This window comes from Orcinus orca, chromosome 19 (genome assembly GCF_937001465.1).
Source record: "Orcinus orca chromosome 19, mOrcOrc1.1, whole genome shotgun sequence".
NCBI lineage: Eukaryota > Metazoa > Chordata > Mammalia > Artiodactyla > Delphinidae > Orcinus > Orcinus orca.
Genome location: NC_064577.1, coordinates 44,011,845 through 44,026,926, shown reverse-complemented (window position 1 = coordinate 44,026,926; position 15,082 = coordinate 44,011,845). Strand labels below are relative to the sequence as shown.

The following is a 15,082-nucleotide window of genomic DNA, read 5'->3' as shown; positions in this document are numbered from 1 at the left end:
ATTTGCAGCTCTTACTTTTTGAAACCCATTTCCCAAGACACATGTGAGTGGATCGTCACCCAGCTATAACTTTGGCCCAATAAAAGGAACACAGGAGATGAAAATTAGGATCTGTGAGTGTTCCCCACTTCAAGATCATACTTATAACGTTAAGGACCATAGTAATTTCAAAACTCAAAGACTAAAGGGCTATGAAAACAAGCAAATAGACTTCAAGATCATACTTATAACATTAAGGACCATAGTAATTTCAAAACTCAAAGACTAAAGGGCTATGAAAACAAGCAAATAGTATTGTTCAGTTGCTCTTCCTGTTGTGGCATCAAAGTCAGTGGAGCTTGGCAAAATTTTTTATGCCTTTCTTTCTGAAATGGTTAATAAGGTATCAGGCTGAGTCTGCTTTAATGGACTGAACATGGTGGCCTTTCTGGCCTGGCCTAGAGAACATTTCAAGTCCCTTCCAATGGGCCATTGCCTTGGCCTTCTTTGTCCATTTCTCATGCTCTAGCAAGAACTGGCTTTATCTGTCTTCTCCTTTTGTCTCTCTTTTCTATAATCTGTTAAGTAGTTATACCCAGGGCCACATTGGCACAGTCCTTTTGCTTATCAAGAAAATGTAAACAACATGCTGACTTGCCTTTTTTTTTTTTTTTTTTTAACTTGCCTTTTGCCTCTTTTCCTTGGTCACAGCTTGAATTCTGGAGCTACCCAATATCCCCCAAACAGAAGCCCAAGGTGACATATGAACTCTGGAAAGAACGTAGTCAGGCTCTGTTGTCCCTAAGGAGGGGGAAAGGCAGAATGGTGTCTGCTCCTTTCACCTTAGAACTCTCCCCGTCATGGAGACTCATTTTCAAATATTGACTCTGTCAATAGTAGCACCAACTTGGCCTCAGTTACAGGAGAAATGACTGTCACTGGTTATAAAGACTTGGTGTGGAATGACAGATGCTTTGCAATAAATACCTAGAAAAGAGAGAAAAACAATATATTTTTTAACTTGGTCTGCTACTAGTCTTCCTATGACATTTTACCTGCTGGGAGCATAGCTTCTCTTACATGGGATAAAGAAAATAAGACACTTCCCCCCTTTTTCTTTCTCTGGAAAGAGCCCTCCTCAGCTCTGCTGGCAACTTAAATGCTGTGACCATACCCATTAGCTTCTCTATCATTGTAATTGTTGTTAATTGTTATAACTGTTTTAGTTATTAGTGGTGTCATTATTGCTCTAGGTCCTCTTTCTGTTTTATGCTGAATATATTAGTGCTTTTCTTTTGAATTACCAGTCTTTATTTAGTGCAGAGTTACGTTTTTTGGAGAGACGTTGAGAAATGCTGGCATTAAGCTTTATTCTTTTGTTTTTCATTCCAAATGGACAGACTGGAAAAAAGTAATTAGATGGAATAATGTCCTCAAAATGAGAATGAGGATGTTTTGAATTAATTAAATGGTCAGAATGCTGCACTATTTCTGATCTCAGACTGCTGCCAGAGGAGTGTAAACCTAAAGGAACCTCAATCCAGCCCATAGAGGCAATCCTTCCTCTCAGGCTCCCAATTCCTTACTGATCTAAAGACATCAAAGTCTCCTCATGCTTCCTCTGTTCATAGGACATGCTGGGCAAGTTTAGGGAGAAGCTGGACTGGCCCAGCAGACCTCCCAGCCTTCAAGCTCTTCCTGGGGCCAAGCTTCAGGGATCAAGCCCTCCTTGGCCTTACCTCTTCACCTCTTCAAGGTTTGATCAGGCTTTTGTTTTACAACTAAAGCTTCAGGGAAACCTTCTCTGACCCCTCAGACTAGGTTAGATTCCCTATTATACACAAGATCCTCAACTTCTCCTTTGCAGACATATCGCAATCATAAATAAATAAATAGTTGTGTGACTGTTTCATGGTGCTTCCACTGCTGGATGGCAGCCCTAAGGGCAGGGACCGTGTGCGCGGCTGATGCAGAATTCCCAGCATCTAGCATAGTCCATGGCACAGTAGGTTCTGTGTACACGTCTGTTGAAGGCTAAAGAATGAATGTAGTGAAGTTGTGTGCACACATATACCTAAAGCCAATCACGTGTGTTAAACTGGGAGTCTGCAATACAGAATCCAGTCTTGTTCACTTAAGACGTTCCTCTCCCTGATCTCTTTAATACCAGAATACCTCTGTTTAGAGAGCAAGTCCAACCTTTTCCCCATTTTTAGCCCTTCATTCTGCTTATTTTCCAAAGCAGCCTTGTTATGATTCTGACGATTCCAGTTCTTGGGCTAGGCTAAACTATCTCCTGGATTCCTGAGCTCTATCTTCTTTAGGCCTTTAGCTTATGAAAAATTGAAGGCAGCTTCTATCTTTAGTTTTTCTCGGAAGGCTTTTGTTTTTCTGCTAGCTTCTTGCATTCCCTATGATCTGTTGTGCTTTTAGAATAGCTTTTTTCCAGGTGTTCTCCCCAGGTGTCTTAGATACCCAATATCAAATCACTTTTTACATATATACCCAAAAGGTACTCATAATCTCAGGAGCTGTCCCACACCCAGGCACACGGGGAGCAGTACACCACAGTGACCATCTGCTCGGCCAGAAAAAGCCAAGAGAACTTTGTCAGTCTTACAATTTGGAAACATCAAGTTATGTTTTTAAAAAATCTATTTTTATAAAATTATTTTCTTTATCACATAAAAATCCATGAAGAATATTGATGTCAATATACTTTTCATTCCTAAACTTAGGCAAAATCTTGGGGTGAATAATCAACTCCATTACAACTGAAAAAGCATTATATCCTCTGGGAAAACTACTTCATTTTTCAGGAACTGATATTTCTCTATTATTTCATGCACTGATATCCGCCCCCAAAAAAACATATCTTGTCTTTTCAATAGTTAGCATTTTTTCCTAATGAATTTTTTTTTCCAAACATATTCTTAACTCTGTGCCAGAATGTTTCCAGTGTAGTTGTCTTGTTTGCTACCCTGTGTTGTCTACTGCATATACAAACATTTTCTGTGTAAAGAAAACATGCTTGAGTTTCTATATGGTTAACATTTTTACTTTTGTTTGCAATATCTGAATCTTAACTAAACATCTCTGTCCCCCTCTGTTTTTGTGCACTTTAAGATTCCTACTAAAGTTCTTTTCCAGAGACATATAGGGATTTTGTTCCTCTGTGCCTTTATTCTTTGAATTGCTCATAAGTTAGGAACAAGGAGAAAAAAAGCAAATATAGCCAGGGCCTCTGTCCCCCCACTGCCCACTTGCCCTCTATCTATTCCCATCCTCAGCAACTAGCACCATCACTCCCCGTGGGAGGGTCAAGACAAATGAAGGGAAAGGTGGAAACTGTAGAATAAGGTCCCCCCAGATCATGTGAATTTTAATTAGAACCCAAGACTCCTAACTCCCATCAGTAGGAATGTCATCTTTTGTAGGTGCTTTGCATATCACTCTCATACATAGTGTCCTAAGGAACGGGGAGCACTGCCACATTATCCCTGGTCCAGTGGGCATTAGCTCTCCTGCCATTCAAATCCCCAGATCCTCTCCCACTTTGTACTCTAGTGTTTAACCTTTCCGGGTAGAAGAAGATCAATACGAATTCTTCATTGTTAAGAATCGATGACTGTCCTGTGGCATCACTGCCATCTAGTCTTGCTGAGAAGCCCAGTAAATCTCTTCAACTGCTTCTAAAGCTTGGTTTGTCGTCTTCGGTTGCTTTCATTTTTAATGCAGATCACTTTGGTTTCTGTTCCCCTGGGGGCTTGCAGATAAATCTTGGCAGACATGTTCAGCGTCTACAAATGAGATGCTGGAAAAGGGCCAGCCCACCCAGAATTTAGTTGTAATGGATGAGACACCCCCTTGGTTCCACTTAAAGACTGGGCTATTCGTTTCCACATTTATTGGTAATTACCTCATATAGTAAGTACCTGGGTGGGAAGTGCCCAGGATGAAGTTCCTGTGTAACAGAGGAGGCCAACCTGTGAGACTGCAATGCAGATCTGTGCTGGCTGACTCAGCCTCTCTCATAAACAAGCAGAAGTAGGAGACTTATCTCATTCTTTCAATGCATAATAAAAAGAAGCACTGGATAGTTTAGATGCCCTGGATGAAGAAAGTCTGGCAGAAAATTTCTTTGTGCTGCTTACTTATAAACCAAGTGAAAAATTACCTGCCTGATTTTCTTTTATTAATAAACGAATATATTTATCATATTACTGAATAGCATCTGACTAAGGGTGAACTGTAAATATTTAATGTTAGTTAATGATCTCCTTCTCCCACAGTCCTTTGCTCATGCTGGGTGTCTGGCTGTATCTCATCCCAAACCCCCTGAATCTTAGGTTTCCTAGGGGTAATATCAGAACCTTGGTTTCCATTTGCAGCAAAAATGTGGGCTCCATAGAAAAAGACAGGGTCCTTTTAACTTTGATTTCTCCTCTCTTTGATCAGTGGACTATGCCAATTATTATCAGGGCCTATGGGATTGCCATGGTGACCAGCCAGACGAACTGTCCTTCCAACGAGGTGACCTCATCCGCATTCTGAGCAAGGTAAGGATTAGAGTGTGGGGCCTGGATCAAAAGTCGATTTTCTCACTCTTGATGATGTAGTCACCATAACCAGAATTATCCCATGTCATAGTCTTCTCTTGTGTGTATTACATGGTTCCCTCACACGTAAACTTCCATCGTTTTATAATTGTCAGGGAAAATTTTAATTGAAAATTCAGATTCAGGAACCAATTTTCAAATTTAAAAATAGAATAAAGTAGACATAATACTAAAACTATGCCAATCAAAATTTGATCTTTTTGAAGGGTCTTGTGGTGCTTTAAAAAGGTCATCACCACGTACATAATTTATTACCGTAAAATACTCTTGAAAATATTCTAGCTGGGTCAGCCGCCTTCTTGTTTCATCTATAGATAAACAACACTGTAACATAGTTATATATGGGGGGAGGAGTCAGAGCTAGTTAGCTCAGTTGGTTTGAGCAAGTGCTGACAAGGCCAAGATAGTGAATCCAACTCACAAGGGCCAGCTAACTTCATTCTCTTCCTCAGTCACAGAGGTAGCCCCTAGCCACAGCTAACCATCTCCCAAAGGGTATTGCTGGATACAAAAAAAATGGGCAAAAATAAGGATATATTATTGCAGATCCATCACCAATGTGAAGAAGCTTCAAAACTCATGGGCTACTGTTTGAGGGATCAGTAACACCATCCTTGTAAAGAAAGACTGCACATATTCTGTATAGGTGGGCTGAGGAAATCCACTCTGTCCCTAAAAAACTTGTTAAAAAGTTCTCCCTCTAGAGGCAATCAATATCAACAAACATTTTTGTAAGAGGCACAATTTGCTCTTTAATTGATTAGTATGTGAACTCCATAAAGGAAAATTGAAAACCCATTGTGTTATTAACCCATCCTTTGCAATTTATCTTTGTTCTGTAAATGTCATTACCTTGGCCAGGTGTTTGTCTCAGTTTGAAATATACCACAAGCTCCTTAAGAAACAGACCAGGGCTGACAGAAGGTAGCTTTCAGCAGTTCCAATGAGTCCCCTTTGAACTACGACCAAATTCAGACCCAACCTTTTTCCAGAGAGCAGGAGGCCCGCAATCCCTGCTGGGTGAGATCAGAATCTTCTAGTGATTTCTTCCAGACTCCTAATTCAGCACCACCCTAGTGCCATTCCGGTGCAGCTCCAATACACCAAGAATAAATTGGAAGCAAAGAAGGGAGTGGACATTGGCCTGATTGGTATTTCAAATGCCCGAAAGCAAGACTTGCCGAGTAATAGAATTTGTGTACATTACCACGCTGGGGTAATCGAGTTATCCACTCAGGTGTGACCAGGCCTCTGTTTGCCCAGAGCCTGCAGGTGAACAAATTAACTGTTTACATTGTCTGAGGTGCCTGCAGCAGGAGGAGGGGAGAACAGAGTCAGACTGTCTGCTGGCCTTCTCTCTCGGTCATGATTATTTTGTTTGTTTTGCATGTCTTTTGCCTTTGTTAATGACTTCTCACTGGGGGTCCATTTCCTCCATTTAGAAGGGGCTGTGCGGTGACTTGCCCTTGCAGTATAGAGCTGTCTGCGGTTACCAGGGCTATTGTAATATTGAGATTACAAAGAACATGGGGACCTTCCCCAACTTGTTTTGGGTTTTTTTAACCAACCCCCCTTCCCCTCCTCCATTACTAAAAGCCAATATATCAGAGTTTAATTCACAGGGAATAGTTTGCTGCCTTGGTTCTATCGGGCATCTTTCTCCATCTCCTGGAAGGTCCTGAGTTCGTAGTCATCCCTTACCTTGGTAGTAGCACATTTCTTAACCCAAAAGCTACACCAGTTGCCACCCTTCTCCACATTGCTCATCTCTGCATGGCAAGGGAAGAAATGAGAAGCTAGAAGCTTAACTGAAGTTTCCCTCATAAAACTTCATTCCAGTTAACGTTGGCTTGGGGAGCATTTCAGATTGGATTTACCTTTATTATATTACTTAACTCAATAAGAGTCCTTGGACAGGAAGGAACCTTAAAAGGCCACCTGATCCATTCCCTTGCCTCTAAAAAGCACAAATGAACCAATTCAGACAGATAGAAAAGGAGATTCCACTGCCATTATCAGCTGTATGTCTATTCAGATGTTCAGTAACTCCTAATCTCAGGAATTTTCTCTCATATGGATCCTAAATTTATTCCATATTATTCCATATTTAGCCCCAGCTGGCTTCCTTTATTGGAGTCAGTTACACTCTGCAGCCTGCCTCTCACACCTGCAGGGACAGAACTGACCCAAGTTGAGGTTAGTCCAGAAAAATGGTATCTAGAAATCTCCATTTTATTTTTCTCTCTGGCCAGTAGAACTTTTGTCAGGCAAGAAAAGCCCACTTCTTAGGAACCTAGAGAAGTCTATTTCCCTGAGAAACACAAGACAAGATGCAACTGAGTGCAGTTCAGCTTACCTGGAGCAGTTTCCTTACCTGTAAAATGAGGGAGTTGTGTTAGATCTCTAAGGTTCCTTCCACCTCAAACATTCCCGGTCTAAATTAACATGGTGAGGCTGACTTTGCAAATCTGCTAAAGAAATTCCACACAAAAATGTGTCTTAGCTTTAATTATTTATTCAGATTAAACAAGCAAAAAAATTCTAAGTTCTTTTGTTTTGGGGCCTCATAAATACATTTGGCTTTTCCCTCTCTCTTTGTATGGTAAGAGAAATATTCTGAGGGGCAGGGGGTGGCAGGTAGAGAACAGAAGTGGCCCCTGGATGGGGGAGTGGGGTGGGAATTGGGGGGTAATAACTTTATTCTTGGGTTCCTGCTGTTCCCTGCTGTTTCTTTCTCTCTCTTTTTTTTTGGTATTTATTTGTTTTTTTTTTTAAATTGAAGTATAGTTGATTTACAATGTTGTGTTAGTTTCTGGTGTATAGCAAAGTGATTCAGTTTTACATATATATGTATATGTATATATATATATTCTTTTTCAGATTCTTTTCCATTATAGTTTATTACAAGGTATTGAATTTAGTTCCTTGTGCTATACAGTGGGACTTTGTTGTTTGTCTATTTTATATAGAGTAGTATATACCTGCTAATCCCAAACTCCTAATTTATCCTTCCCTCCCCCTTTCCCTTTTGGTAACCATAAGATTGTTTTCTGTGTCTATGAGTCTATTTCTATTTTATAAATAGTAAGTTCATTTGTATCATTTTTTTCAGATTCCACATATAAGTGATATCATATGATATTTGTCTTTCTCTGACTTACTACACTTAGTATGATAATCTCTAGGTCCATCCATGTTGCTGCAAATGGCATTATTTCATTCTTTTTTATAGATTAATAATATTCATTTTATATATACACACACACACACACACACACACACACACATATATATATATATATACACACACACACACATACATAAACACACACACCACACCTACTGTTTCTTAATAGTTGCCCAAGTATGACCCAACCCTCAATCCTAGAATCCTAGGGCCAAGAGAGTCTGTTAGGGTCTAGGGCCTTTGGACAAGAATGATCCCAGAAAGAGAGCTATTTACCCTTTAAAAAATTTTTTTCCAGAGAAGATGATTGGCTGGGTAAGAAAGCTGCACCCCATAGATAACCAAATGCCCATCACCTGTCCTATTCTTAGGGAAGCAAATTGTCAACAGGTGGGTTACTTATGTGACCCTGAACAAAGTCACTTAATCTTGCTAATCCTTATCTGTAGAAATGGGATAATTTCCTCATCTGTAGAAATGGGATAATTTCTGTTTATAGGGTGTTGTGATACTTTCATTAGAGAATTTGTGTAAGGAAGCGCCTGGCATCTAGGATGATAATTATTATGATATTCCCCTCTTTTCCACTAACAATAAACTTTTGGGGTCAATATTGGGTACACACCAGGAGTTCAATAAATTATTAGTGAATTGAGAGAAAAAAAAAAGGTAGCCTGTCCTGCCAAGAACTCTTCACAGAGATATTCGAAAGCTCAACAGGTCCTCTCTTGGAAATAGAAGGCCATCCAGTGAAGAGGCCTTACGTGGAAATACACTGTGCCTTTCCTGGTCTGAGAGACTTTGTCAGTGGCAAAATTGATCAATTGTTCAAACTTCTTTACACGGGCCTCTTACTGTTGCGGCCTCTCCCGCTGCGGAACACAGGCTCCAGACGCGCAGGCCCAACGGCCGTGGCTCACGGGCCCAGCCGCTCCGCAGCATGTGGGATCTTCTCGGACCGGGGCACGAACCCGCGTCCCCTGCACCTGCAGGCGGACTCCCAACCACTAGCGCCACCAGGGAAGCCCCTGTTCAAACTTCTTTGAGGAGAGGCCAGAGCCATGTATCGCAGCTCTGAAACAGTAAGCAATGGCACAGTCTGCAGGACCCCGCCCACCTCCCCAACACATCTATCCGTTACTAAGCCCCACGAAGTTGCACGCCCACTTAATGCACTGAGTTCCAATTTGGGCCGCAAATATATTAAAAGGAGATTTTAAAAATGGAGCAGATCTGTGCATCCAGTGGACGTTCCCGCGTGCCTTTTGGGCCCAGATATTTCTGAACAGCATTTTTGGTGCAGGGACTGAACTTCGCTTCCACCTGGTGCAGGGACGCAGCTCAGGCCACGGCGGGGTGTTTAACGCTCTTCAGTGGCTCCAGATTGTGGTGCTTGTGCAGGTCTCCTCATACGTAACCGATGGCTCCCGTAAATTACTTCCCACCATGCCTGAGACCACCGCAGAATTCAAGTTTGAATAGAGCAGGAAAAAGGTGTTTGAAAGGCCTATTCACTCAGCTACATTTTAATTTCCTTTTCAATCTTGTCCCAATTAATTTCACAAAATTAATCTCGCAGAAGCAAACTCGGCAGCACAGAGGCTGCGGTTTTAGTGTGGTGGTCGCTCTGCCTGAACATGAAATAGGAGCTAATATAAAAATCCATCTGCTGTGTTTGAAATACACGCCGGCTGCTGCTCAGTCCTGTCTGACATTCCAAACATCAACAGAGGGGAAAAGTGATTTGGGGGTTAGTGGCCATCAGTACTTGGCAGGGGTTCAACAACAGGTGTACTCCAAAAATCCATTCAGCCTGGGCACCAGGCATGACAGGGTAGGTCCTGAATCACCCTCGGTGCAGTAACACTGCGCCCTGGCTGCACCCTGGCATACAGCCCCTCTGTGGACCAGCACTGCCATGAGCATTTATTGTAAGTAGGAGAAAGGTGAGAAGTCTCTATTTGGATAAGACGAGCCACAGTTTCTATGTTTCAGAGAAGTGACTCTGTCTTCCTGGCTTAAAGGCCTCTCACTGGGGAACCTTTTTCTAAATAATAAAGGTACTTGTTCTACTCTTGGAGATAACCTAAATAAACGCCCATTTAAAAATTAGGCCTCCTCTTCCAGAAGTAATTTACAGTGGTAACATGAGCTGTCCAGCAGATAAGGGCAAATTAAAGAGAGAGAGAAAGAAACTCTTTCTCAATTGTCTAGAAAGAAGAAGAGGTCCCTGAATGACCCTTAAATGGTCCCTGTTTACCATTTAAGGTAAACAGAGTTGATAGGCTACATCTCTTGAGCTTATGTTGTGTGACTCATGAGTTGGCCCTGGGCTCCTCCAGGGTTTTTCCAGCTACTTATTTCCATGGAAGGCAGCCTTGGAGCAACAAGCTGGGCACCACAGAAGGGTTATATTTACATGGTGGCTTAGCCAGGGTGGGGAGATATTCTCACCGCCCAAACACACCATGCTTTGGTTGTCTTCTGGTACAGTTGGTATGGAAACAGGGATCCTTAAAGGCAAGGTCAAGTTTAACATTGAACATATGATGCTGTCAGATGGCCATGGGTCTTGTGTGGATGAGGATGGACCGATTCCATCATCCTGGGTGACAGTTAGCTTCCAGCACTGGATTGGAGCTACTTAAATTCAGGCCGGGTCCTGGCTCCAAACCCAGCTCCTAGTTATCCGAATGCAGCAGGCCTGTCCCTGGCACACCTGGACTATGTTAACATAACACCACGTCTGTTACAGTGGGACTTTTAAAGCCCAGTGTTCTTCACCTACTCCCTCAAAGGACTACTTAAAGAATGTAGACCTTTCCCCTCCCTTGACCCCAACCCCTCCAGAAGAGATTTGTATGTTGTAAAAATTATCTGAATGCAGCAGTACTTCCTCTTTTAAGTGTGCTTAGTTGAATTTGACAACACCTCATAAAAACAGATAAGTTAATTCCTTCAATTGCTTTAAATGAAGTTGTTTTTTTTTTTTAAATTTCAGGGCTCTGAGGGAAAGGAGGTATTTGGTGACATCTAGTGTCCATTTAGGACTTCCTCAGGCACCATTACCCTCCGTTTGGCTGACTGGGGGATGGGCAGGGTAATTTGGGAGGTAATTCGGGGGTAGGAAGTGGGGAGAATACAGGCCTGGGGCACAGACTGCACAAACATAGTGATGAAACTGATCAATGCCTGCCAAAGAGCTATCATTCACCTCTGACCTAACCAAAGGGGACGGTGAGGGAGGGTACCATCAGAAAATATCTTTTCTTATTTACGATGATACGAAAAGAGAAGCAGAAGCTGTCCCCATAACCCCATTTCATGTGAACAAGCAGGTCAACACTGTGCTGTGATGACGAAGATGATGATGATGATGGTGTTTTCTCTCATTAATAACCCCTATGGGAGGCTATAGAGTTAGGAGAATGGGAATGGGATTTGGGGTCAGCTGGAAGGCAACGGTCACACACCGGTCAAATTCAGTAGAGGCCATTCCTTTCCCCCAGACAGGAACCAATCATCTAGAACAAACCCTGGCAGCCTCATTCCTTCCAGGTAATTTTTATAAATGAGGGGACACCCATTCCAAGAGAGGACAAAAGGGAGAGGGTGTTTGTGAGTGTGCGTGTGTGTATGCGTGCTTATGCGTGTATGTGTGTGTGCATATGCGTGCGTATAAACCTGCAAACAAGAGACCTGGCTACATATCAACCTTATTCTCTAAACCCTGGCCATTTATTATAAAACCCATTTAAAAAAAAAAGTAAAATTGGCATTTTGCACTTTAATCTCCTCAGTCCTGAACTGTTGTCCTGGACAAGACCCTTCACTTTGTACACACACACACACACACACACACACACACACACACCTTTCAGTCAGGTGGAAAGTCCCAGATCAGATAATTAGCTGTGAGACCCAGACAGAAATGTTTACCTAGAACCATATAAGCCATGGCAGGGTTAGGTTAATGCTCACGATCACCCAATGCTTTACAAACTCCAGTGTAAAAAAATTCCAGCCATTTATTTTGCGGTGAATTTATAACAAATGCTGTTAAAGGCTTCGTCTTTTGACAGAGGTAATAATAAATTCACTGTTAAAGACGGTAGTTTAATTCCTTATACCTCCAATACTGCACAGAATAAACCATATTCATCACTGAGTAATTTTTTACCACATAAATCTTTAAAACTAACCAGTGAAGGCTGTTGAGACTGAAATATTGTAAATTTATTAGATATGCCCATGTAGTATTGGATTCAGAGGTTTCCATCCGAATATATTATGGGGAAAATTTGTGTCTTTAACTGTGACATTCCCTCCATCTCCCACTGCCAGTATTATAACAAGCAGCTCCTCCAGAGTCAACTGCACGTTTATTAGACAGAGATTTAGTAATAAACTCACTAATCTGCCAGAGAGGCTGGATGACATTTCGGTGAGATGCTCTATTTAAAAAGGGTCACAAAAGCTTTGTTTCTGTGTAATTATTTTCTCAAAAGGAACTCAGCCTCCCCAAACCTGTCTGCTGGTGTTTCTTGGTAGTGTATGGATCCAGCTCTCCAACCAAACTAGCAAAATACTGAAGCAAATTATAACCTCATTGCAGATATACAGAGCAGTAACTTCTATGCTTATAGGATTAGTTACAGGGGGCTTGGGATAATTGGTTAGAACACAGAAAAGCTGGAATTAGCAGACATTGCCAGACTTGTGGTATTTAAGACTAATAAAAAGAATATTGATTCTCGCACTAGAAATAATAGACAATGATTTCAGAAAACTTACTATTTAAAAACTTTCATCTTGACATATGACGCATTCAAGATACAATTAAATCCTCAGATTTGAACAAAAATCCTTTTACTTTAACATATAAATTTTGAGTGAAAGTCTGTGCCTGTAAGACGAGAATATTCTTTCTCATAATTTGCTAGTGAAGTGACATTTAAACTGACCAACTGATTATATCAAACTGTAATACCCTCTCAAGTTTCATTAAGGAAATATTAATATTCCTAGAATGAAAAATATTTTTCCTTTTAGATTCAGAAAGTGCATCATCTTTTCAGCAAAGAGCTTTGGCGGTTTCCCTATTCCCACTAATATTCTGTATTTGCCAAGAGTTCCAGATACTAAAAACTTCCAAGGAGGATTATGAACTTTAAGATTTTTTTTTAATAAAATAAAATGCGTTTCTAAATATTAAGCAAAGGAGAAAAATTTCCTGGCAGTGCAAGACTGCAGCCCATCAGAATAATTGTTAAAAGACAGAACTCAGCTAGAAAGATAAGCGAAATACCAGCAATTAATATTCAGCGTTTCACATTATAGTCAAGAGGATGTGTTTTTCTTTGTGATGTGTCTCATAAGCTAAGAGTGTTGGGAGCCAGACTCTGAGCTCTGTCTTCGTTTTGTGCAGGAGGATTAAGGAGAAAAAGAACAGTGACAACAATCCTGCTCCATCTGTAAATGAACAAACATCTTGATTTTATAGCTATTTGCTTTGTAAAACTGAGGAATGAAACAAAAATGACTGGATGCCTAAGTAACACTTTAATTCCAAATTCATTTACGCTGTAGCTATGTAGTTGTCACAAACCATAATGCAGTATTTAATTAAAATAACAGAAGTGTATCTAGATATGTCCTGGGGTAGCTATCACCAGATTATAGTCTATGCTATCCGTATTTTATTTATGAAATGGCAGAGTCTAAGGTGCAACTAGGCTGATACAAAAGCCTAAACATTTTAACCTGCATTTTTATAAAGGCTCTTTTTCTTTCCTGCTACGTCTTTAAATTTTTCCTCCTTCTATCTTTCAGGGGATTGTTTTGATGTCGATAAAGATCTCTCTTTCTAACTCTTGCTTTTCAACTGTTGACCTCCTGTGTCTTCTGGCTGTGAAATCCCCCATCTGTTGTCATGGAAAGGCTTGTTTCACAGGAGCCACAGCAAGCAGGGGACATCTTAGCGGAACTTGGACGTGGAGGGTAGGAAAAAAGCAAACCCTTTTCAGGCTCAGTGTGCTTGTTCCCATACAATCTTCCTTGCACCTTTTTTTTTTCCACCTATAAATACCTGTTATAGTTTACACGCTTGCTTGCTCTACTTTGTGGATGTTCACGTGCAGACATACTGCTCCTTTTCATAAACACATAGCATCTATCTTATACGCACCCACCATCTATCTCCTCGTTCACATTGGCTGTCCCATCAACCTCCTTGTCTGCAGAATTATGTTCAGCAAGGTCCCGATTTATAGGAAATAAATAATGAAAATGGAACAGACTGGGAAAGATAATCGAAACATTCAAATTGTTATTTTTCACTGTACTTTCTACAAACAGAGGATCTATAAACACCTAGCAAAGGTGTTCGCTGATTCCCAGAAAGCAATTAGTGCCTATTGGAACATTCTGACCCAGTGGGTCTCTACCTTGTATTTTCCCTGTTCTTACTTTTTGATGCCCCAAGATCTCACCTTTTTAAACGGCAAATGATGCTGTGTTATTATTTTCATTATTTCTGCTTCTTATTTATCCTGTTTATAATGACAAGTTTTGTCATCATTTATCCTCTGTAAGATAATCCTAAGAATTACAAAACAAAAACAGTAATTGCAACCACCTTTTTGAAGAAAATAGCCCTTGCAATTACTATATAAAGATATTTGATAATGGTAGGATCAGATCACAGTCTGATCCTACAGCAAGGGTCTTTTGGAGAAGGGTCTCCTACACACACTTGTAATTATTTTCGCCCCTTTCACAGGTCACATAGAAAGTTAATTTCAGTAGCTGCTAATTTCCATCCAACAAGAGCGCGGTACTTTAAACCACCCAATATAATTGGATTCAAAACAAATTTAGGAAATCGAGTGTGTTAGAAAGCAAATAAAAATATCCTTTTGGTAAGAAGGAGGGTGAAAGTAGTAAAAATGGCCTTTTTTTCTCTTTTTTTCCCTTCACAACTTTGCCATTAAAGTTGCACCTACAGCTAGAAGTTTGGCCGTGAAAAATGGTCATTTTGTTTCTCTGCTCAAAGAATGTTATTAAAATGCTAATTTAAAAGAAAAAGGAGTTAAATATCTAGCGATGGTGCATTCTAATTGCAACCATAATGAGCTCTCTAAATGTGCGGTGCCCCTGACACACACAGAGCATAAACAGCAGTAAACAGATCATTAGTACCCGCGTTCATTTATTCTGGCGACCTTACCATGACCCCACCGAGGGTAGGGTGAAAAGCAGGTGGATCTGGCTGTGACACCCCCTAGAGGGATCCAGG

At 40.8% G+C, this 15,082-nt stretch overlaps 1 protein-coding gene and 1 long non-coding RNA gene across 2 annotated transcripts in view; one reads left to right on the top strand and one right to left on the bottom strand.

Annotated features, from left to right (window-relative positions):
* SKAP1 (src kinase associated phosphoprotein 1) overlaps positions 1-15,082 on the top strand; it is a 283,028-nt gene that overhangs the window by 256,425 nt on the left and 11,521 nt on the right. The window contains exon 11 of the mRNA XM_012537805.2: positions 4,438-4,538. Coding sequence (XP_012393259.1) covers positions 4,438-4,538 — 101 coding nt within the window. The remainder of the gene's footprint in view (positions 1-4,437; positions 4,539-15,082) is intronic.
* Positions 801-15,079, bottom strand: LOC125962195 (uncharacterized). Its single transcript, XR_007473695.1, has 3 exons — positions 15,014-15,079; positions 6,973-7,069; positions 801-966 (listed from the first exon to the last, which is right to left on the bottom strand). It is a non-coding gene; the product is annotated as an uncharacterized LOC125962195 (long non-coding RNA).